At 45.4% G+C, this 25,018-nt stretch overlaps 1 protein-coding gene across 10 annotated transcripts in view; it reads right to left on the reverse strand.

Annotated features, from left to right (window-relative positions):
- Positions 1 to 25,018, reverse strand: part of LOC121545359 (membrane-associated guanylate kinase, WW and PDZ domain-containing protein 1) — a 182,922-nt gene that overhangs the window by 4,177 nt on the left and 153,727 nt on the right. For 5 of the 10 annotated variants that reach the window (XM_041855810.2, XM_041855809.2, XM_041855805.2 and 2 more), the window contains exons 13-22: positions 24,168 to 24,202; positions 21,476 to 21,740; positions 15,261 to 15,352; positions 12,926 to 13,121; positions 12,332 to 12,634; positions 5,726 to 5,929; positions 2,379 to 2,466; positions 2,167 to 2,230; positions 1,538 to 1,681; positions 1,243 to 1,381 (exon numbers count right to left, since the gene is read on the reverse strand). In XM_041855810.2, coding sequence (XP_041711744.2) covers positions 1,243 to 1,381; positions 1,538 to 1,681; positions 2,167 to 2,230; positions 2,379 to 2,466; positions 5,726 to 5,929; positions 12,332 to 12,634; positions 12,926 to 13,121; positions 15,261 to 15,352; positions 21,476 to 21,740; positions 24,168 to 24,202 — 1,530 coding nt within the window. Of the gene's footprint in view, positions 1 to 320; positions 413 to 1,242; positions 1,382 to 1,537; positions 1,682 to 2,166; positions 2,231 to 2,378; positions 2,467 to 5,725; positions 5,930 to 12,331; positions 12,635 to 12,925; positions 13,122 to 15,260; positions 15,353 to 21,475; positions 21,741 to 24,167; positions 24,203 to 25,018 lie in introns of all 10 variants that reach the window. The other 5 variants (XM_041855813.2, XM_041855812.2, XM_041855806.2 and 2 more) reach the window with 3 other exon arrangements.

The following is a 25,018-nucleotide window of genomic DNA, read 5'->3' on the forward strand; positions in this document are numbered from 1 at the left end:
ACTCTGCCCAATTACAGACGTGTTGTTATGGTAGCAGCGGGTGGCGAGCAGTTACATGAATCCATCCAGAGGTGGGCGGAGAAGAAGCAGTGCAATCTGGGTGTATGGGTTCACATGGGTCATAAAAGCACAGTACAGGTTGAGGAGTGAGTCAGGCCACACAGCACCAAACACATACCCAGGGAGGTGCAGGTAGGGGGAGAGGGGGGGAAAGGGAAATGGGAGATGGGTTAAGTGGGTGAGGGATGTTGGGGTGCAGGGGTGCAGGGGTGGGGGGTAAAGGGTTAGGAGGGTGGGTTGGAACAGACTTGGCTACAAACCGTGGTCTGATTTTGGCCCATTAAGTAGAAACAGGGCTCTCCCATCTTGTCATTTCTCATAGTACCAACAGCGAGATGAGGAGCCATCATCGCTGGAGGGAGGAGGAAGAGCCCAGAGAAAAGAAATGGAGAGGAAAGAGAGAGAGGAAATAAAATGAAATCAAAATAAAAAAGTAAAAAGAGAAATCAGAGGGTTTAGATCCTCAATGAAGACAAGAGAAAGAGAAACGTAGTTGGTTCAGTTTTCCCGTTTTTCTGGCTGGCAGAGAAACGGAAAACCTAGAAAATTGACGACTGAGTGGAATCCTTCACACAGTGACCTTTCTCGGCAGAACAGAGATAAAGATAAACATTCCCAGATTTGTGAGCCAGAACATACAGTATTTGGACAAAAACAAGACTTGGTTTACATAGCATTTTAGTCATTTAGCAGATGCTCTTATCCATAGCGACTTACAGGAGCAATAAGGGTTAAGTGCCTTGCTCAAGGGCACATTGACATATTTTTCACTCGGAATTTGAACCAGCGACTTTACTGTTACAACGCTCTTAACTGCTATGCTACCTGCCGCCACAGCAGGATGAACATGACATACTATGGCCAATAAATCACTGATGTAGGAGCAATAACATTAAATGTCATTTAGACACATCACTGGGACAGCAAATATTTTGAAAATCCTTTGTTGATCAAAGGCTATAAGACATAATGTAAGCTTGTGTTGATGTCATGATATAATCAATTCTAAAGCACTGGTTCAGGACACTGAAGACACAGTCATTCCTTCACTCAGAGAAATCCTGCTTACAGCAACAAGACACTGCAGACTATAGTGTCCGGGCCTTCAGTGTTAGTTAGTCAGAGGCAGTAGTGTTAGTCACAGTATGGAGGGAACATGTATCACATCACATTGCCACACACCATATTCAGGAACAGATCCATCGCCCCTCTTGAGGACCAGGCGTGCCCTCCGGCCACCATTCTTGATCAGCTCGATGGCGCGTGCGTGCTTCATGTTCTTTGTGCTCTCGCTGTTGATCTCCAGGATCTCATCTCCCACCTGTATGTGCAGAGAGAGAGAAGGGAGGAGGTTTAACGAGACAACCAGACAAATGATCCCAGGAGAGATGAACTGTCTATAACATAAATATTATAATCAAAGTACAAGAGTGACAGGACTCCAATTGTTGATATTATTTTTTTCATGGGAGCATACCCTCATCTTGCCATTCCTGACAGCCGCCCCATCCTCAGCCAGTCTCAACACATAAAGGTCCATGTTGTACTCCCGCCCCCCTCTCAGGCTGAATCCAAAGCCTTTGCTGTCCCGCTCCAGATCCACAGAGTAGAACTCTGCATCCTGAGAGAGAGAAAGAGAGACAGAAAGAAAAATACATATTTATAGAGGAGGGGGAAGTGCGAATGCCCACAATTTGTGGACCAACAGGGGTGTCATGAGGTGAGTCATAACAGCAGGACTAATCAAGCCAAGTCCAGCAAAAACTCACACAAAATCGATGGAGGTACAATACCCTGGAACCAATGAATAATAAATGCTGCCTCAGCCTGTGAGAGAGGCACAGAGCCCAGAGCAAGGGCACTGCAAGGGCTGGACAGAGGCTTACTGCACTCATTAAAAGTTGGGCTGTGGTACTGTCCGTCTTCAGTCCTCTTTTATTGATTAGCTGATAGCATGATTAATTGATTGATTAGATTGCTTTGATGATTTGAAAGAAAATCTTAATCTCAGGTTGAATCTACACTGTGCGTTCTTGTAGGGAGATGATTTACTGTTCCCTGCTTTGGGGATTGATTTTAACAGACCAATAGAAATGTTTGTCTTACCTGTGAGGGCTGAGCTTGTGTTGGAGGAGGTGGAGGAGGAGCCTGTTTCAACTTGGAGTTATTCCTGGAAAATAAAATCATTCATATGAACACAAAGATATGAAAGTACATCATATTCATATAGAAGTCATCTTTCATATAATTTATCATATTAATAAAGTTTATTCCAAAAAGCCTGTTTATGAATAATTAAGATCGTCGTAGACACTCACTGAGGCTCTGTGGCAGTTTGGGGTGTGTGCGTTGTGGTGATGGTGGCAATCTTCTCAGCATTGGTCAACAGAGATGCGTTGGAGGACTCTGTGGAAACACAAATTGAGGATTCTGGTAAGATCTTAGAGTAAAACAAAATGAATCCACTCACTGTTAGATGCTCTAAAAGTGCTCTTTTGTTAAACAAACAATGTGTTTTGACCTGTAATTGGGTCTTGGTCAGGACTGCTGTCTTTGACAACACATCTCCATACAGGAGTTTGGCTCTCCAGAGAACACAGTCTCCCCTCAAGGCTGCTCTTTTCAACCTGACGCTGACTGCCTATGATGTTGTCATCTACCATTTTGCTCACCAGCTCAAACATCAAAGCCTCTCTGCCTCAGTCGTTCCGTTTTTTATTTTATTCCAAGGGGGGAAAAAAATACATAAAAAAGTAAAAATAGGGTAATTGTCCTTCCTTTCTTGCAAATCTAATTGTTTTATGCCACAAGCCACAGCACAGCAGCCCACATTAGTCATCGTAGACATTGGTTACTTATAGAGGGAATGGGGTTCTGCCTGAAGTTAGCGACAGCATCAGCCTGACTCATTCATCCTTTTCTCCCCCTCTCCCTCGCCACCCTGACAGCCCTGCCTGCCTTCCCCCACGGTCACGGAGCTCTCTGGGGGGGCACAACCTGAACGATTCAACAACAAATGTCGCCACACAAAATGACACTGTCTGGCTGAGGAAGGTCATGGCTGAATGGCTTCTATCTCTGAGTGTTGTTCTGCCATTAGAATAAAATTGTAGACTATAATTACACTGAATGTATAAACGCAACATGCAACAATTTCAAAGATTTTACTGAGTTACAGTTCACATAAGGAAATCAGTCAATTGAAATAAATAAATTAGATTTACATGACTGCGATTTCACGACTGGGAATACAGATATGCATCTGTTAGACACAGATACCTTTAAAAAAAAGGTAGGTGCGTGGATCAGAAAACCAGTCAGTATCTGGTGTGACCACCATTTGCCTCATGCAACGCGACACATCTCCTTCACAAAGAGTTGACCAGGCTGTTGATTGTGGTCCCAAACATGCTCAATGGGTGACATGTCTGGTGAGTATGCAGGCTGTGGAAGAACTGGGACATTTTCAGCTTCCAGGAATTGTGTACAGATCCTTGCGACATGGGGCCGTGCATTATCATGCTGAAACATGAAGTGATGGAGGTGGATGAATGGCATGACAATGGGCCTCAGGATCTCGTCACGGTATCTCTGTGCATTCAAACTGCCATCATTAAAATGCAATTGTGTTCGTTGTCCGTAGCCTATGCCTGCCCATACCATAACTCCACCGCCACCATTGGGCAGTCTGTTCACAACGTTGACATCAGCAAACCACTCGCCCACACAACGCCATAGACGTGGTCTGCGGTTGTGAGGCTGGTTGGACGTACTGCAAAAAGTATCTAAAACGACGTTGGAGGCGGACATTCTGTAGAGAAATTGACATTCAATTATCTGGCAACAGCTCGTGGACATTCCTGCAGTCATCATGCCAATTGCACATCTGTGGCATTGTGTTGTGTGAGAAAACTGCACATTTTAGAGTGGCCTTTTATTGTCCCCAGCACAAGGTGCACCTGTGTAATGATCATGCTGTTTAATCAGCTTCATGATATGCCACACCTGTCAGGTGGATGGATTATCATGGCAATTGAGAAATGCTCACTAACAGGATGTAAACAAATGTTTATGGGATCTTTTATTTCAGCTCATGAAACATGGGACCAACACTTTACATTTTGCGTTTATATTTTTGTTCAGTGTAGATGTTGTCGCTTTGTTTAACGTGTGGTTTTGCATTCTCTCCTCCTTTGTGTGTGTGTGTGTGCTACTGGTTCTCCTCCTCTCCCATCTTAATTAAGCTACATTTTACCAGTCTCTCTAGAGCAGGGATGAAAAACTTTGATGGGGTGGGGTCCACCCCAAAAATCGTAACTCTTTATGAGGGGCCGCAGTGGCTCGTGAGTACCTACATCCATATCCACACGTAGTCAGAGCCGGCCCTATCCTTTTACGGGCCGCAAGCAATTTTTGGGGGGCAATTTTCGTAAATTGATGATCTACGCGCCGCCAGTTGCCCATCCCTGCTCTAGAAGGCCCTTTAGAGGCAGAGCAGCAAACCTAGCACACACACAACTCTCATTGGTCTGCAAATCTCTCAGCTCAGCCAATGACAGGGCATTCTAGTGGCTGGCTGTATTGTCATTCTGGGACAGGGCACAACACAACACATGCTTACTCATGGGGAAGGAGCCAGCTTCCTGTCACAGACTGTTCCTACCATAACCAGTATTACGTATGCATTTCCTGCCACTAACACTAACAGGAAGCACTGATTACATATAAACCACATTTCACTTTTTTTGCTAATCTCTTCATTTCAAAGTAGCAGCCAATTCCAAACTGGTAGACTGCAGTTCATCAAAATGACATTATGAGTCTGTGTATCAGACACTGTACTACAATCAACACACACATACTGTATGTTAACTGACATATTCTTCTCTGATATGGTTTCACTCTCAGGGATATTCACAAGCTCTGGGTCGAAGCCAACCTTAGGTACAGGATCAACTTGCCCTCCCCAAATTCTAACCTTAAAAGGTACAATGCAGCTGTTTTTATCTCAATATCAAATTATCTCTGGGTAACAATTAAGTACCTTACTGTGGTTGTTTTCAATTAAATGGTCAAAAACAAACAAAAATAGTTTTTAGCAAACAGCAATTTCTCAAGCAAGGATTTTGCTAGGACTGTCTGGGAGTGGGAGTGGAAGAGGGAGAGGGGAAAACTAGCTGTTATTGGCAAAGAGGTTTGGAACTCTCTTTCTTATTGGTCTATTAACTAATTAACTAATGATGTCACCAGGCAGACTAAAACTCCATCCCACCAAAACAGGCTGACATTTCAAACAGCTCTTACACTAAAAGGGCATTATCATAATTTTCACAATTTCACAGTATTATTCCAACCTATATATATATATATACATATATACATATATAAAACACAGGAAAATCACGTTTTTGACTGCACTTGGCCTTTAACCATAAGACGGGAAAACTTAAAACTAACTATAGAAAAGTATCAATTGACAACATCTTCCTACTCAGCCCAGGGCAGGGAGCATGGCCTCTCGCAGCCCTAGGTAGCTTTCCAGGTTGGTGCAAAGGGCTTCTGCCAGTGCAGAGCGCTGGTGCCCGTTGCCTCCCACTAGGCCATGAATAAGTCTCCTCCTTACTGCATTATAAAACAGCCTAGAGCAGAAAACCACAAGTCTTACCGTCACCTGGAATGATCCTCAGAGAGACGGTGTTCCCTGCCTCCTTGATCAGGTTGACGATGTCCGAGTGGGACTTGTTGGTGATGGAGCAGCCGTTGACGGACAGGATGCGGTCGCCAACCTTCAGTTTCCCACAGCGGTCCGCAGGGCTCCCCTCGATGATGCGCCCTATTTTGTGGGGCATGGCCACACATGCATTTCCAGCTTTGATGTTAATGTGTAGTGTGTGTGTGTGTGTGTGTGTGTGGGTGTGGGTGGGTGGGTGGATGTGTGTGTGTGTGTGTGTGTGTGGGTGTGTGTGTGTGTTTATGTGATTACGTAATTAGATTATGGGAAAAGAAAAAAAGAGGATGGGAAAATAAAAAAGAGAAAAGAAAGCAAAGCAAAGGGTTAATCATCCAAACCCCCATAGGCCATTCACCCAGAGAGGTCTACCCAAGAACCAGCCAACCGTTGCACTGGAAACAATGGTCCAGTCAAGGAGCATGCATGCGGAACACTTACATCCCTATTGGTTGACAGACTCGTATTGTGTGGTCATTAAGGAATTCATTGGCTGGGAGAAGACATTTTCCCCTGTCTCTGTCGCTGTCTCTACTGTTGTCCTCTGCACCCCTGACGCGCTAATCGATGGGACTTAAATCACATGGAACTGGTCTGGGCCCTTCGTGGCCCCCGCTCGGCAGGCTATCAATAGCCTTGACACGGCCTTACGATTGTCCTCCCCTCCCCATCGGAGACAGGGATTGATCGGGAGGATACAGCCTACGCCACAGCGGAGTGGTAAGGTGCTGGAGGTAATTGAGTTTCTTGCCCTCGGAATGGCTCAGAGAATGAGATGGATTCCTACAGAGGGACTCTGAGGAATCTCAGGATCCTCGCAGACGTCAAGAGAGGAACAAGCACTACAGTTTATCAGAGAGGCTACAGACAGAAAAATGCTAGCATTGCATGGGGCTGTAGAAGGAGAGTGACAGTGTTGAATACAGCACATCTTGTTTACAGAGCTGCTCTGAACAGACCCTAAGGAGCTCGCTCCCCCTCCTGCTCCCTCTCTCTCTCCCTCCTCCTTCCATCCCTCCCCCTATCTCACTCTCGCTCTCTCTCACTGCCTCGCTCTCCCGCATCCCTCCCTCTCCCTCCCTCTCTCTCTCTCTTCCCGACTCTTTCCATTCCTCCCCCTCTCTCTCCCCCTCTCTCTCTCCCCCTCCTGCTCTCTATCCCTCCCACATCCATATTTATCACATCACCTTGTGCTACCAGCTCCCCTCCCTACGCCTTGATTAAAAACTGCACTTGTCTCCTGCCACTCTATCCAAATAATGAGATATGGGACATTACTGGGTGTGACAAATACCCAGGATTTAATACCCAATCTGCTGAGCACAACACCAGCACACATCAGTTCATTATGGAAGGATGGACTGGGCTGGAGGGAGAAAAGGGGTTTGCATAGTATGATGTATGGGAGAGGGATAGAGCCAGCGGAAAACTCTTTGTCCGTCACAATACCCTAAAACATCTATGGCCCTCTCAGGCTAAAGAAAAATCCATAGATAGTGCATGTCCATCGGTTTGTGATCATGTCTCTCTGTTGGACCTCCACTAGCAGAAGGGGAGATTGGATAGAGAAACAACCCTAATCAGCACATTCATTCATCCCATCCCCACAGGGGTGATGGGGATAAAGCAGTAGGCACAGTGAGAGAGAATGAGACAGGAAGAAACTCTCAAATGATACACACATAGGGCTCTGGTCTGGTCAGAGGTAGTCCAATACATTGAGAATATACAGCTCTAGTCTGGTCAAAAGTACTGCAATATATGGAGAATATAGAGTATCATTTGAGACACCAACAGAGACAGTTGTGACAGAGACAGTTGAGACAGAGACAGTAGAGACAGAGACAGTTGAGACAGAGACAGAGACAGTTGAGAGAGAGACAGTTGAGACAGAGACAGAGACAGTTGAGACAGAGACAGAGACAGTTGAGACAGAGACAGAGACAGTTGAGACAGAGACAGTTGAGACAGAGACAGTTGAGACAGAGACAGTTGAGACAGAGACAGAGACAGTTGAGACAGAGACAGAGACAGAAACAATTGAGACAGTGACAGAGACAGTTGAGACACAGACAGAGACAGTTGAGACAGTGACAGAGACAGTTGAGACAGAGACAGTTGAGACAGAGACAGAGACAGTTGAGACAGTGACAGAGACAGTTGAGACAGAGACAGTTGAGACAGTGACAGAGACAGTTGAGACACAGACAGAGACAGTTGAGACAGAGACAGTTGAGACAGAGACAGAGACAGTTGAGACAGTGACAGAGACAGTTGAGACAGACAGAGACAGTTGAGACAGAGACAGTTGAGACAGAGACAGAGACAGTTGAGACAGTGACAGAGACATTTGAGACACAGACAGAGACAGTTGAGACACAGACAGAGACAGTTGAGACCCAGACAGAGACAGTTGAGACAGAGACAGAGAAAGTTGAAACAGAGACAGAGACAGTTGAGACAGAGACAGTTGAGACACAGACAGAGAAAGTTGAGACAGAGACAGAGACAGTTGAGACAGAGACAGAGACAGTTGAGACAGAGACAGTTGAGACAGAGACAGTTGAGACAGAGACAGAGAGAGTTGAGACAGAGACAGTTGAGACAGTGACAGAGACAGTTGAGACAGTGACAGAGACAGTTGAGACAGAGACAGTTGAGACAGAGACAGAGACAGAGACAGTTGAGACAGAGACAGAGACAGTTGAGACAGTGACAGAGACAGTTGAGACAGAGACAGTTGAGACAGGGACAGAGACAGAGACCGTTGAGACAGAGACAGAGACAGTTGAGACAGAGACAGTTGAGACAGTGACAGAGACAGTTGAGACAGAGACAGTTGAGACAGAGACAGTTGAGACAGAGACAGAGACAGTTGAGACAGAGACAGTTGAGACAGAGACAGTTGAGACAGAGACAGAGACAGAGACAGTTGAGACAGTGACAGAGACAGTTGAGACACAGATAGAGAGAGTTGAGACAGTGACAGAGACAGTTGAGACAGAGACAGAGACAGTTGAGACAGAGACAGTTGAGACAGTGACAGAGACAGTTGAGACAGAGACAGTTGAGACAGAGACAGAGACAGAGACAGTTGAGACAGAGACAGAGACAGTTGAGACAGTGACAGAGACAGTTGAGACAGAGACAGTTGAGAAAGTGACAGAGACAGTTGAGACAGAGACAGTTGAGACAGAGACAGAGACAGAGACAGTTGAGACAGAGACAGTTGAGACAGAGACAGTTGAGACAGAGACAGTTGAGACAGAGACAGAGACAGAGACAGAGACAGTTGAGACAGAGACAGTTGAGACAGAGACAGAGACAGTTGAGACAGTGACAGAGACAGTTGAGACACAGATAGAGAGAGTTGAGACAGTGACAGAGACAGTTGAGACAGAGACAGAGACAGTTGAGACAGAGACAGTTGAGACAGTGACAGAGACAGTTGAGACAGAGACAGTTGAGACAGAGACAGAGACAGAGACAGTTGAGACAGAGACAGAGACAGTTGAGACAGTGACAGAGACAGTTGAGACAGAGACAGTTGAGAAAGTGACAGAGACAGTTGAGACAGAGAGAGTTGAGACAGAGACAGAGACAGAGACAGTTGAGACAGAGACAGTTGAGACAGAGACAGTTGAGACAGAGACAGAGACAGAGACAGTTGAGACAGTGACAGAGACAGTTGAGACACAGATAGAGACAGTTGAGACAGTGACAGAGACAGTTGAGACAGAGACTGTTGAGACAGTGACAGAGACAGTTGAGACAGTGACAGAGACAGTTGAGACACAGACAGAGACAGTTGAGACACAGACAGAGACAGTTGAGACAGAGAGTTGAGACAGAGACAGTTGAGACAGTGACAGAGACAGTTGGGACACAGACAGAGACAGTTGAGACAGAGACAGTTGAGACAGTGACAGAGACAGTTGAGACAGACAGAGACAGTTGAGACAGAGACAGTTGAGACAGAGACAGAGACAGAGACAGTTGAGACAGTGACAGAGACATTTGAGACACAGACAGAGACAGTTGAGACACAGACAGAGACAGTTGAGACCCAGACAGAGACAGTTGAGACAGAGACACTTGAGACACAGACAGTGAAAGTTGAAACAGAGACAGAGACAGTTGAGACAGAGACAGTTGAGACACAGACAGAGAAAGTTGAGACAGAGACAGAGACAGTTGAGACAGAGACAGGTATTGTCACTCTTTCTGAGGACCCAGCTGCAGACAGTGCAGACGAGCACATTCAGGTCACCCATAAAAAAAAGAGACAAGTCTCAATGGGATTTCTCCTGCTTGATACATAAAAATCCTCTACCGCTACTTTCTATTTTATGGGGCTTCAACTACAGCCCACAGGATCAATGGAACCGGGCCCTTTGCGCGGCACAGTAGCTAACAAAACATCAATTTGATAATAGCCTGGCCCTATAGCATGTTTCACACCATGCTACATCTTCCTGGTCATCAGGCAGGCTGTGTAAGGAGACCTTGGAGCGACATTGGTGCTGCAAACTCATCAGAGGGAGCTTGATGCCACATTTGTTCAGAGAAGGACATTTAAAATCCCTCGTTGATGGCTGAGTGACCTTAATAAGGCCAATTTCACTATTTTGCCTTCATAGATAAACGGTATGGACAGCTATAGATTGTGCTCAGTGGAACTTCAATTACATGCTGAGTGAATCAGCCAGGGTCAGCTACAAGTCTGCCTTTTGAATCTGTGATGATGGTGTTTTTGATAAAGCATCAACCAGGCTTATCCCTGGTGGTGAATGCGCCTGGGCACATAAAGAGATTTCTGTTTCCTTAAACTCATGATTGTTGGGTTTGTGACGTCGGGGCTGTGTCATTAAGTCCACTCCTGTCAGAAAGGGCTCCCCTGCTATTCATAAATCAGGTGGGAACTCAATGAGGAGTGACTGTCAAAATATTGTAATTCCACCCCCAAGAAATGACATCAATCATGTCGCTGAGTGGCGGGCGGTATTGATGCACTGTTAAGGGTGTGTTTACTGGAGTGCTGCTTGGCAGAATCAGGCTTTTTCACGCTCTCTCCCCACCGCAAAATTGCAGTCGCATCTTGCGCCATAGGATACACTTGTCTGTCCATCATGAATGTAAACTACTAGCTTGCCTGCTCTATCTGCACTGATTGGTAATTTAATGAGCTAAATTTAAAAAAAACTGTTGAGTTCACAGGTTAAAAAAGGAACAGAAAGGAACGATTTAAACCTTTACTTTTTTTTTTCTAACCGGTTCAAAACTTTTTTTTTCTGGTCAGAACAGTGGAACGAAATTATAATTGTTTTGCTTCTGTTCAGAACGAAAAAATGTAGGTTCCAACCCCGGATACTTTGTATCCCTCATTTACTTCTGTTTACATTATTTTGGCAGTTACCTGTGGGTCCAGATCCAGAATTCTAAATAAGAATTCAAAAAAATGTCTGGGTCGGATCTGATGTGATTGTCACGGGTTTTGGTTATGTGTAATCCGAATGGAAGGATCCGAATGCGACTGTTGCAGTAGAGATAGAGAGAAATTGCATCATTTATGCTGCTGCTCTTTGCTTTCACAAGAGGGGTGCGTGTAGCTTGTTGTTGTTGTTGGCCAATCATAAGTCATCAAAGCGACAATAGGCTCCAGTTATAGAGCTTCCGTGTGGAGCTAAAGTTAGGAGATATCTAATCAATGGAAGATGGAATTAAAATGATGGAATTAAAAGTTAAAGGGGAAGGATAGGCTGCAACGACCAAGAGCCAACAGGTAGGCTGCTACTTTAAATTCTGAATGGAGTCGTTGTTATTTGTAATTGTGTAGCACGAGAAAGCGAATGCAGCCTCACTTAGCCTAGCTAGCTTCTCACGGTTTAATGCAGTCAAGACAGGTACTAGTAATCATATTGGATGATAAATAACCTAGCTATGGCAGCTATTAGTCTACTATAGTGCGAGTCGGCATGGTTGGTCTCTTTTCTCTCCATCCCTCCTCCCTGTTACTGTGTCACTCGCTGAAACTCACAGTAGCCTACGCACACAGCACAGCCCCTGCTAGAGCATCACCTCCCTCTACCTCCCTTGCGCTTTATCATCTCCGGTTAATAAAGTTTCTTAAAAAATTGACTTTTCTGCTGCTTCCCTCACTCGGATCGGACCGGACCGGGTTGTCCTCGGGTCTGTTCGGAACGGGTCTCTATATTTAAAAAATGTATTTATGCATATCGACTCCGCATGGGAAAGCCCCAGGTCCATTTCAGAACGGGTCCAAAAATTTGAAGGCCTCAAACCTGTAGACTAAAGACCACAGAAAAATCTATCAGCAGAATCAGGCATCGCCCAGATTACAGGCCAGATTTAACCAGATTATCACCCAGTTCAACCCAGCTCAACCCAGAGCAAATGATAACTGATTCTCAGACCATCCAGAGAACAAAAAATTGCAACTAAACCCAGCATAGCCCACTCTGGTACTAGCAAAGTCCAGCTCACAATAACCCAGCCCAGCGTAGCATTGCCCATCCCACTCACCCAAAGTAGTCCCAGCATCAGGCCTGGAGACCGACGACACAATGACGAATCCGAAGCCCTCGTTCTCTCCGCGTTGGATCTCCATGTCATAGGGCTGGAGGGCTGCGGGGACCACAGCACTGCCGGAGCCCCCTCCTCCCCCACTGCCGATCCCACTGGTGGAGCCACTGCCGGAGCTGACCGTGTTGAGGGAGTTCTGGCTGCCCTGGGGGGTCCGCTTGCCCTCCGTCAGGGAGGGGGCCTGGGTGCTGCTGTGGTGCGACGAGGCTGGGGACGGGGGCACGTCACCCTCCCCTTTACCCACTGAGGAAGAGATGGGGGGGAATGAAGAGGTGGGCAGGCAATATAAAAACGGTTTTCAGCAAATAGCAGTTTTTTTCCCTTATGTTTGGCACGGGCTAGTGATAGTTTACTGAGCCACTAAGCAATAGGTTTTCACTGAGCCAGTAAGCAATAGGTTTTCACTGAGCCACTAAGCAATAGGTTTTAGCTAGTGTGGGTAGTGTAGGCGGCCACTGTTGTGGAGTGTGTGGTGAGTTTGTGGGTGAGTGTGTATATGCATATGCCTGTGCTGTCTCTGTGACCCGTCCTCACCTCCGTATCCAGAGCTCTTGCGTCGGACAGTGAGGTTGACGTGGCCCTGCTTGGCAGCCTGCTGCATCAGCTGTACCACCAGCTGGTGAGACTTGCCCACCACCGCCGTGCCATCCACACAGATGAGCTCATCCCCCGAACGCAGACGCCCGTCCTCATCTGCTGCTCCATATTTCACTATGTGCCCGATGTAGATCTACAAAACAAAATAATATACACATCAGCCCTGTACTTCACTATGGGAACAATCTAGAGCTACAAAACATAATACAGTGAGGGAAAAAAGTATTTGATCCCCTGCTGATTTTGTACGTTTGCCCACTGACAAAGACATGATCAGTCTATAATTTTAATGGTACGTTTATTTGAACAGTGAGAGACAGAATAACAACAAAAAAATCCAGAAAAAAACATGTCAAAAATGTTATAAATTGATTCGCATTTTAATGAGGGAAATAAGTATTTGACCCCTCTGCAAAACATGACTTAGTACTTGGTGGCAAAACCCTTGTTGGCAATCACAGAGGTCAGATGTTTCTTGTAGTTGGCCACCAGGATTGCACACATCTCAGGAGGGATTTTGTCCCACTCCTCTTTGCAGATCTTCTCCAAGTCATTAAGGTTTCGAGGCTGACGTTTGGCAACTCGAACCTTCAGCTCCCTCCACAGATTTTCTATGGGATTAAGGTCTGGAGACTGGCTAGGCCACTCCAGGACCTTAATGTGCTTCTTCTTGAGCCACTCCTTTGTTGCCTTGGCCGTGTGTTTTGGGTCATTGTCATGCTGGAATACCCATCCACGACCCATTTCCAATGCCCTGGCTGAGGGAAGGAGGTTCTCACTCAAGATTTGACGGTACATGGCCCCGTCCATCGTCCCTTTGATGCGGTGAAGTTGTCCTGTCCCCTTAGCAGAAAAACCCCCAAAGCATAATGTTTCCACTTCCATGTTTGACGGTGGGGATGCTGTTCTTGGGGTCATAGGCAGCATTCCTCTCCTCCAAACACGGCGAGTTGAGTTGATGCCAAAGAGCTCGATTTTGGTCTCATCTGACCACAACACTTTCACCCAGTTCTCCTCTGAATCATTCAGATGTTCATTGGCAAACTTCAGACGGCCCTGTATATGTGCTTTCTTGAACAGGGGGACCTTGCGGGCGCTGCAGGATTTCAGTCCTTCACGGCGTAGTGTATTACCAATTGTTTTCTTGGTGACTATGGTCCCAGCTGCCTTGAGATCATTGATAAGATCCGCCCGTGTAGTTCTGGGCTGATTCCTCTTTGACGAACTGACTTGTTGGAAAGGTGGCATCCTATGACGGCGCCACGTTGAAAGTCACTGAGCTCTTCAGTAAGGCCATTCTACTGCCAATGTTTGTCTATGGAGATTGCATGGGTGTGTGATTGCCAGCATATATACAGTATATAGTGTATATATCACTCCCTTTCTCTACTTTCTCCCTGCCTTTCTAGGGAGTTTTTCCTAGCCACCGTGCTTCTACATCTGCATTGCTTGCTGTTTGGGGTTTTAGGCTGGGTTTCTGTATAGCACTTTGTGACATCTGCTGATTGATTCATGTCTCTGAAATAAATATATGAAACATAACCAACAGCTTCTGGGTAAGGCCCTTAGTTCCCCTAACAAACTGTCTAAATTAATCTCCTAAAACCAGCATGCAGGTCTACAGTACCTCATGTAACAGACAGCAGCAGTCATCTCTCTCAGAGACAGACAAACAGACAGTGGAATTTACATTTCTACTGCTTCATATTAGAGGGATAGAGTGGGGGAGAACAACTGATGCAGACAGAAGAGAGAAGGAAGACTATGAGGCTGTTAGTTCAGTTGAGCATCACAGTGTGATCTGACACAGAATGAGTGTTGTGAAAGTGTGTGTGTGTGTGTGTGTGTGTGTGTGTCTGTGTCTGTGTCTGTGTTTGTGTGTATTTGAAGCTTAACAAAGAACGCCCTAAGGCAGGGACTCTGACAGGAAACATACAGTGATGAAGCTGTAATTGACCATTGAGGGTTCAGTACAGCAGCTGCCCTTTTAACACGCAGCAGTGCTGTTTAATTCATAACTTTGTTTAGTGTTTATTTATGATGCAACACGTAGTGTAATAACCAGACAGGGGGGATGCCGGTACATGTTTTATGCTTCCAGTCTTGCTTTGGAATGTTTAATTGTCAGTCGTGTATAAGTGAATGGTGTGCTGCAATGGGAGTGATTCAATATGAAAACGTCCCCTTACAAACCTTTTGCTTTCCTTGGCGCATCCAAACTTAACAGTGACAGACAAGGGACATGGTGGAGGAATGGTGGAGGGATACTCACCGGCTCCCCGGCCTCATTTCCTCCCAGGATGCGGAACCCAAAACCTGTATCCTTCCGCCACAGGAAGATCTCCTGCTCCTGGCAATCTGGCTCTGAAACACACAACAACAAGAGCTCAGTGGAGGTGAAACAGGGAGTAGACCTGACACTCAGAAAGTTAAACCGACGGCATGACTGTTGCATTAATCAACACATTGCAATAAAGTTCTGTGTTTATAATAATAATATAATATACAGTGCATTCGGAAAGTATTCAGACCCCTTTACTTTACAGCCTTATTCTAAAATGTATTAAATAGTTTTTTTCCCCTTCTCATCAATCTACACACAATACCCCATAATGACAATGCAAAAACAGGTTTGTAGAAAGTTTTGCTAATTTACAAATAAAGATAAACTGAAATATCACATTTACATAGGTATTCAGACCCTTTACTCAGTACTTTGTTGAAGCACCTTTGGTAGCGATTACAGCCTCGAGTCTTCTTGGGTATGACGCTACAAGCTTGGCACACCTGTATTTGAGAAGTTTCTCCCATTCTTCTCTGCAGATCCTCTATAGCTCTGTCAAGTTGGATGGGGAGTGTCGCTGCACAGCTGTTTTCAGGTCTCTCCAGAGATGTTCGATCGGGTTCAAGCCAGGCTCTGGCTGGGCCACTCAAGGACATTCAGAGACTTGCCCCGAAGCCACTCCTGCATTGTCTTGGCTCTAAGCTTAGGGTCGTTGTCTTGTTGGAATGTGAACTTTCACCCCAATCTGAGGTCCTGAGCGTTCTGGAGCAGGTTTTCATCAAGGATCTCTCTGTACTTTGCTCCGTTCATCTTTGCCTCTATCCTGACTAGTCTCACAGTCCCTGCAGCTGAAAAACATCCCCACAGCATGATGCTGCCACCACCATGTTTCACCGTAGGGATGGTGCCAGGTTTCCTCCAGACGTGACGCTTGGCATTCAGGCCAAAGAGTTCAATCTTGGTTTCATCAGACCAGAGAATCTTGTTTCTCATGGTCTGAGAGTCTTTAGGTGCCTTTTGGCAAACTCCAAGCGGACTGTCATGTGCCTTTTACTGAGGAGTGGCTTCCATCTGGCCACTCTATCATAAAGGCCTGATTTGTGTAGTGCTGCAGAGATAGTTGTCCTTCTGAAAGGTTCTCCCATCTCCACAGAGGAACTCTAGAGCTCTGTCAGAGTGACCATCGGGTTCTTGGTCACCTCCCTGACCAAGGCCCTTCTCCCCCGATTGCTCAGTTTGGCCGGGCGGCCAGCTCTAGGAAGAGTCTCGGTGGTTCCAAACTTCTTCCATTTAAGAATGATGGAGGCCACTGTGTTCTTGGGGACCTTCAATGCTGCAGAAATGTTTTGGTACCCTTCCCCAGACCTGTGCCTCGACGCAATCCTATCTCGGAGCTCTCCAGACAATTCCTTCGACCTCATGGCTTGATTTTTGCTCTGACATGAACTATCAACTGTGGGACCTTATATAGACTGGTGTGTGCCTTTCCAAATCATGTCCAATCAATTGAATTTACCACAGGTGGTCTCCAATCAAGTTGTAGAAACATCAATGGAAACAGGATGCACCTGAGCTCAATTTCGAGGCTCATAGCAAAGGGTCTGAATACTTATGTAAATAAGGTATTTCCGTTTTTGATTTGCAAAAAAATAAAAAATAACTGTTTTTGCTTTGTCATTATGGGGTATTGTGTGTAGATTGCATAACAAAATGTGGAAAAAGTCAAGGGGTCTGAATAATTTCCGAAGGCACTATATACCTGGCACTATAATATAATGAAATTAGCAGACACTTTTTTTCCAAAGCGAGTTACAGTCATACGTGCATACATTTTACGTTCGGGTGGTCCCGGGAATCAAGCCCACTATCCTGGCATTGCAAGTGCCATGCTCTACCAACTGAGCTACAGAGGACTACAATTCAATTCAGTTCAGTTAGATCTTGTTATTAAACAATCTGGTATGAACACCCCCCTCCTCTCTACTCTCCTCTGCATCACTGGGCATATTAGGTTCCTACTCTCAGGTGCAGGTTTGGCTCCCAGAGGTCAGGAGGAACAAATTCCAGGATGTACATGCTCTCTATGAATGTGACCTTTTAACTCTCTGCCTTTTTTTCTCGTTCCTTCTCTCTCTCTGGAACACACAAACACATTTGCCACACACACATGGGAGGACACAGGCAATTTGGGGTTTGTCTGTTCACCCACAGGGCCAGTCTGAACACAGGGCATGGACCACTTCTCCTGATGCACTTTCTGTCTGCCACACAGGTTCTATTAGCCCTCAGCTCTGGGTCTGTCTGTCTGAGAGTGTATGTTGGATAAGTCATTAGCCTTCCACTGATCCCTGTCCCTAGCACAGCAGAGCTCTCTCTCTCTCGCTCACACACACACACACACACACACACACACACACACACACACACAAACACACATACACACACCACACACCACACACAGCCTCTAAGTGTCAGACAAAATATCCTCTGCAGGAGGGTCCCAGCATGGTCTCATCTCTAGCCCTGTCTCAGTCCTGTCTCTGTCCTAGCTATCTCCTGGCACCACCAACCATAATGCTGCTATGAGTCCACAACCTGCTACATAGACACACAGACGCACCAGCACACATTAAATACCTCTCTCCTTTCCTCTCAACCCCCCTTCTCCAACACCAACCCATTCTAATAATCCAGCCAAACAGTAAACAGCTCCATGGCGGAGGGCTGCGGCTCCTTGAGGGGTTATCAAACAGATATACCAATCAGGCTGAGCTTAAAGCAGCCCTCACCAGGCCCAGTAAATATTTAATCAGCAGCAGACCTAGATTCTACTGGCTCTACTTTACACACTGATTAACCAGCACTGCAACACCACCTACACTGATTAACCAGCACCGCAACACCACCTGCACAGATTAACCAGCCCTGCAACACCGCCTGCACTGATTAATTAGCACTGCAACACCGCCTACACTGATTAACTAGCACTGCAACACCGCCTGCTAGCACACACACAAACAGGCTGAGGCTGGTAACTAGCATTACTCACTGACATGCATACATACATACAGTGGGGGAAAAAAGTATTTAGTCAGCCACCAATTGTGCAAGTTCTCCCACTTAAAAAGATGAGAGAGGCCTGTCATTTTCATCATAGGTACACGTCAACTATGACAGACAAATTGAGGGAAAAAAATCCAGAAAATAACATTGTAAGATTTTTTATGAATTTATTTGCAAATTATGGTGGAAAATAAGTATTTGGTCACCTACAAACAAGCAAGATTTCTGGCTCTCACAGACCTGTAACTTCTTCTTTAAGAGGCTCCTCTGTCCTCCACTCGTTACTTGTATTAATGGCACCTGTTTGAACTTGTTATCAGTATAAAAGACACCTGTCCACAACCTCAAACAGTCACACTCCAAACTCCACTATGGCCAAGACCAAAGAGTAATAATAATAATAATAATATTCCATTTAGCAGACGCTTTTATCCAAAGCGACTTACAGTCATGCGTGCATACATTTTTTTGTGTATGGGTGGTCCCGGGGATCGAACCCACTACCTTGGCGTTACAAGCGCCGTGCTCTACCAGCTGAGCTACAGAGGACCACGTCAAAGGACACCAGAAACAAAATTGTAGACCTGCACCAGGCTGGGAAGACTGAATCTGCAATAGGTAAGCAGCTTGGTTTGAAGAAATCAACCGTGGGAGCAATTATTAGGAAATGGAAGACATACAAGACCACTGAAAATCTCCCTCGATCTGGGGCTCCACGCAAGATCTCACCCCGTGGGGTCAAAATGATCACAAGAACGGTGAGCAAAAATCCCAGAACCACATGGGGGGACCTAGTGAATGACCTGCAGAGAGCTGGGACCAAAGTAACAAAGCCTACCATCAGTAACACACTACGCCGCCAGGGACTCAAATCCTGCAGTGGAAGACGTGTCCCCCTGCTTAAGCCAGTACATGTCCAGGCCCGTCTGAAGTTTGCTAGAGTGCATTTGGATGATCCAGAAGAGGATTGGGAGAATGTCATATGGTCAGATGAAACCAAAATATAACTTTTTGGTAAAAACTCAACTCGTCGTGTTTGGAGGACAAAGAATGCTGAGTTGCATCCAAAGAACACCATACCTACTGTGAAGCATGGGGGGTGGAAACATCATGCTTTGGGGCTGTTTTTCTGCAAAGGGACCAGGACGACTGATCCGTGTAAAGGAAATAATGAATGGGGCCATGTATCCTGAGATTTTGAGTGAAAACCTCCTTCCATCAGCAAGGGCATTGAAGATGAAACGTGGCTGGGTCTTTCAGCATGACAATGATCCCAAACACACCGCCCGGTCAACGAAGGAGTGGCTTCGTAAGAAGCATTTCAAGGTCCTGGAGTGGCCTAGCCAGTCTCCAGATCTCAACCCCATAGAAAATCTTTGGAGGGAGTTGAAAGTCTGTGTTGCCTAGCGACAGCCCCAAAACATCACTGCTCTAGAGGAGATCTGCATGGAGGAATGGGCCAAAATACCAGCAACAGTGTGTGAAAACCTTGTGAAGACTTACAGAAAACGTTTGACTTGTGTCATTGCCAACAAAGGGTATATAACAAAGTATTGAGAAACTTTTGTTATTGACCAAATACTTATTTTCCACCATAATTTGCAAATAAATTCATTAAAAATCCTACAATGTGATTTTCTGGAAAAAAAATTCTCATTTTGTCTGTCATAGTTGACGTGTACCTATGATGAAAATTACAGGCCTCTCTCATCTTTTTAAGTGGGAGAACTTGCACAATTGGTGGCTGACTAAATACTTTTTTTCCCCACTGTACTTCAACACACACACACACACACACAAGCTGCACGTGCACACATAATGAGTATATTCTGCTGATGGGTTCATTTTTAATACATCATAAATGTAAACACATTATTGTTGACATCAGACACGCAACGGCCTGCCTCTGATGAAGTGCAAATGGCAATCGAGAAAAACAAGATTGCATTCCTATTACACTAAGTTCTGTTTGCTTGTCTCCCCACTCAGTTGTATTGTATATGTTGCAATGTACTGTAAATGACCAGACTCTTTAATATAGAATAACTGTTTTTCTTGAGGAGTCGTCATATTGCCCCCTAGATGGAAATGAATGACCCATTGTTTGGAGAACAAACCATTTCTCTCAAGAGACTTGTAGTGAGTATAGTAAATAAGTGGGGTGGCTCCCTCCTCCACTCATGAATAATGGAGGACCTGAGTTGTGATTACAAAGGATATGAGGGACAGTCTTAAGAATAGATGCTTCTGCTTTTACAACTCAAAACAGGGGTGCCTTCTATCACCCAGTGTACCTTCTATCGTTCCTGATTCTTAGGGTAGAACAAGAAAAAAGTATTGTTTGCACAACAATATTTTTCAAATTGAAGTTTTTTTGTTTTCTGCTGATGGGAACATCTATTGACCGAAACGTTCACACTCTTTTTTTCAAATGGTTCTGCTTTTCCACCAACTCAGCTGTACTTCTGTACTCCTTCCCAAGCAACACACAAATAGCTCATGACGTAGGCTTGGGTCAACACTGGATATACCATATTTCATTTCTGAGCCGTCAGCAAGGTAGGATGTATGTGATCTTTCATTTCTAACCCCTTCTTCCGGTGGCGAGGCGGTACATCAAACCTACACACACCTCTGAGTGTTTGAAAATGCAGGCACTTTATATTGTGAGAGATGTCGATAGCGTCACAGAGCAGGAAACGCATCTGTGTTTCAAGGAGACTAAGCTCTCTGAGACACCTTTTGTCACAGAGTCAGGTTTGACTCATACACTCATACCACACACACACACACACATACACACACACACACACACACACACACACACACTGAGTTGTTCCTACAAAGTACTTAACAATGCTTCTCTTCCAGGATCCAATGCAACACCCACACACTTAAACAAACTAATACACTGTCTAGTCTCTTCCGAACAGAATAATCAGAAAAGTTTCAAGAGTTTCTCTCTTCCCACCAAAGAACAGATATGATTATCAGATCCCTGCCTCATTCACTCTCTAAAGGTTTGTGCCTGTATACAATACTATACTAATATCTATTAGTGTTCGGCAGCATTATTGAACCTACCTTTGTCAGTTGTGCCAAACAACCACAATGAAGTATTTGATTTTGAGTCTACTCACGTCTGCTCTCATACATGCTCCTGGATTGGGCCCAGATCTTGAAGGGGTCTGGCTTCTTCTGGAGGGTCATGGTACCATCTCCAGGGTCCTGGGTGGGCAGGGGAGGCAGGCCAGGCAGCAGCTGGGTGGGGGCGGCTGGAGGGGGGACTACGGCCTCACTGGGCATGTTGGAGGAGGGGTGGCTGGGAGAGTCTGTGTGGGTGCTGCGATGGCTGCACACACTGTGCTGAGAGCTGCTCTGACTGTCCTTCCTCTCCAGCTGCTGCTGAATGGACAGAATGGAGAGGGAGAGAAAGGAGGGAGAGTTGGTGGAAGACAGGGGGAGAGAGATAAGACGAGAGGAGAAGGTTAGGTGGCAGTGAGAAAGGAAGGAGAAAGAGAGGGGGAGAAAGAGAGGGCCGAATAAGAGAGACAGAATAAAAGACAGGGAGTGAAAAAAGAGCGATGAGTAATAAGGGAAGGTAGTAGAGAGCGAGAAAGAAGGAAACAACCATCCAAGGTCATCATCATAGAAACACCAAGTGAATTGAGTGTGTCTGTCAGTAAGAGCTGTGTTCTAATGGTGTGCGGGAGAGATGACATGGTTTCTATGTTGCCCACACACAGAACAGTCTCTGAATAGTTTATTCATTTTACAATAAGACAACAGGATGTGTGTATATTCATACACACACTACATTCATGTCCACATATTTAATATGAATGTATTGCCTGGTGATGACACCAGGCAGGCCAAAACTCCATCCCACCAAAACAGGCTGAAATTTCAAGCGACCTTTTCAAACAGCTCTTACACTAAAATTACATTTTCATAATTTTCACAATTTTACAGTATTAATGTTCCAAACCTCTTAGCCAATAGCACTAGTTTTCAGTTTTTAATTTTTATTTTGTATTATTCATATATTCAGTCCAGTGCAATTCACTGAATATATTACCTCTTAGCTTGGGTATAAGACCGTGGGACATTTGAAGAAGCTTTTCAAAATGGACTATGAAAAACCTGTACGTGTTTAACACATTGAACATCCAGGTTCAGGTCAGGTCAAGGAAAACATGTCATCAAGTTGTATTTAGATCAATGAAGACATTTTACGGTTCAATAATGTTTGTTATGGTTGATGAAATATTAAAATCAGCATCATGCATGAGAGGAAAAGCAAACACATTTGAAAATAAGCTTGTTAGTAGAAACAAAAACACACTTACAAGCCAACACTTCATTTTGATCAATAGAGAGTTGCAGTTGGGTCCCTCTTGCAAATGGCAGTGTACTCTGAGCACATATTTAAAGCCCAGCACCAGAGGCAGGACAGCGCTTAGAGGTTGACACAGAGTTGCATGCAACCTGACATTTCAATGATACAACACAAAGCCTGCTTTCCAATCTAGAAAAACAAATCAACAGTGGCAACCGACCAGGGTCACCATTGCCCCCGCTCAACCACTACAGAGCCCTGCCCCTCCCCCACCCCGTCACATGACCTCAATCGGCGACGCCCCCATCTATGACCGATGCCATATCCCACTAATCCCTAATACCAAATATCCCTGTATCCTGTTAACAGGAATGCTGAAGTATGTATGTAATGTCTTATCCACATTCCTATTGTATACATACTCTATGGATGGCTGTGGGTAGAAGTTGCCAGTTTGGCACTGATCTAGGTTTAGCCCACCCTCCCATTACCTGATGACGAGCTAAGGTTTGATAAACAGTCATAATAAAAACAAAGTTGGGAGCATAAATCGCTATGAGTGGAGTGTCCCCAAATCCTGACTTAAACCAATAGGGGGGCAGAACACAAAACTGACCTAGGATCAGTTTCTAGGGACAACTTTACCCTCTGGATGAGGCTCCAGGGGATGCTTTGGGTTGAGTGTAATTTACAGCTGGAGTGGCGTCTCCTCATAGCCAGTAGTGATTTTTCATCAGGTTAAGATGAGTGTTAAATATGAGGTGGCGTTTGCTCTTTAAACCTTGGGATAAAGTTATTGTCCCTGGAGAGACAATCCTACTGCTCCAGCACTGAGGTAGCTAGTTTGCCTCTCCTACTCTCTGTCTACTGTAGTTGTGGGCATGTGAGTCACTCCCATAGAATGGCTCCAACATTTCCTTCAGGTCTTTCCCTCATTCCATCATTATTTGTTCATCTATCCTCTTCACTCTCTCTACATGAGCCACTGCTATAAGACAGCCCCTCTCTCCTCTCTCATCCCTCTCTCCTCTCATCCCTCTTTCCCCTCATCCCTCTTTCCCTTCATCCATGACCCTATGCCCCCCTACCAGCTGGTCACCATTACAATGACTCAATCAGGGCACCAAGGCTAACCTTAATCGCTCATAGTATGACAGCATGGGAGAGGTGGAGGGAGGGAAGGGGGATGGAGAGCGAGCGGGAGAGAAAGAGAGAGAGAATATGGAGAGAGAAAAGACGGAGGAGCGATTGAGAGAGAGAGAAAGAAAAGCAGGTCACAGTGAGGGAGCGAGAGAGTCAAAGAAAAAAAGAGGGGAAAAGAAAAGTAGCAGGGGAGATATATGGAAGGCTCCATGTCTTTTGTTCTTTAAATAGCCCCCACATCCATCCAGTAGAAAGCGGCATGCACCGGGGGGAATAACACTAACACATGCAGCGGAGGAAAGGGAGAAGAAGGGAGGAGATGAAGGAGAAGAGAGTTGTGTTGTACTCACCAGCAGCTTGGGGCTCCTCTTGGCTGGCACCACTCCTGCAAAGCAGCGGCAGAGAGATAGAGAGAGCATTAATGACCGGCGTTACTCCGTAACCTTACCCCGAGCAAAAATAACCACTTCACAGGACGGACGGATGGACGGACGGAGGGACGCAAGGAAGGATGAAGGGTCCTGCTGCAGAGCTGAGCCGAGCTAGCCCAGCTCTCACTCTCTCTCATTCTCAGAGAGGTGCTACGTTGTGCGTTAGACAGAGTGATCACTGCCTCCCCATGAGCTCTCTCTCTCTCTCTCTCTCTCTCTCTCTCTCTCTCTCTCTCTCTCTCTCTCTCTCTCTCTCTCTCCTCTCTCTCTCTCTCTCTCTCTCTCTCTCTCTCTCTCTCTCTCTCTCTCTCTCTCTCTCTCTCTCTCTCTCTCTCTCTCTCTCTCTCTCTCTCTCCTAGGACAGGAGCTACTGATCTCTCTGCATTAGTGAAGCTGACTGACTGACTGATGCTGCAGAGGGTTGCTAACAAACCACCAAACGAGAGTGAGACATAATTAATGTACATTTTTCGCAAGGGAAAATCAAGTCTGAAATTTCACAGGGAAATTAAACTTCAGAAACCTTTTTAAACCTCAAATACACTACACATTTGACATTTCCTGCATTGCAGGAAGGTTCTCCTGTAACAGGGTGATCAAATTAAGATCCTACATCTGTCCACTATCGGCATATCTATTTATTATGGCCATCGAGATGTTAGCTATTAAAATCAGACCCAACAATAATATCAAAGGATTAGAAAATCAGGGCTTAAAAACAAAAGTGTCATTGTATGCTGATGATTCATGTTTTCTTATAAATACACAAC

This window comes from Coregonus clupeaformis, chromosome 30 (assembly GCF_020615455.1).
Source record: "Coregonus clupeaformis isolate EN_2021a chromosome 30, ASM2061545v1, whole genome shotgun sequence".
NCBI classification, from domain to species: Eukaryota; Metazoa; Chordata; class Actinopteri; order Salmoniformes; family Salmonidae; genus Coregonus; species Coregonus clupeaformis.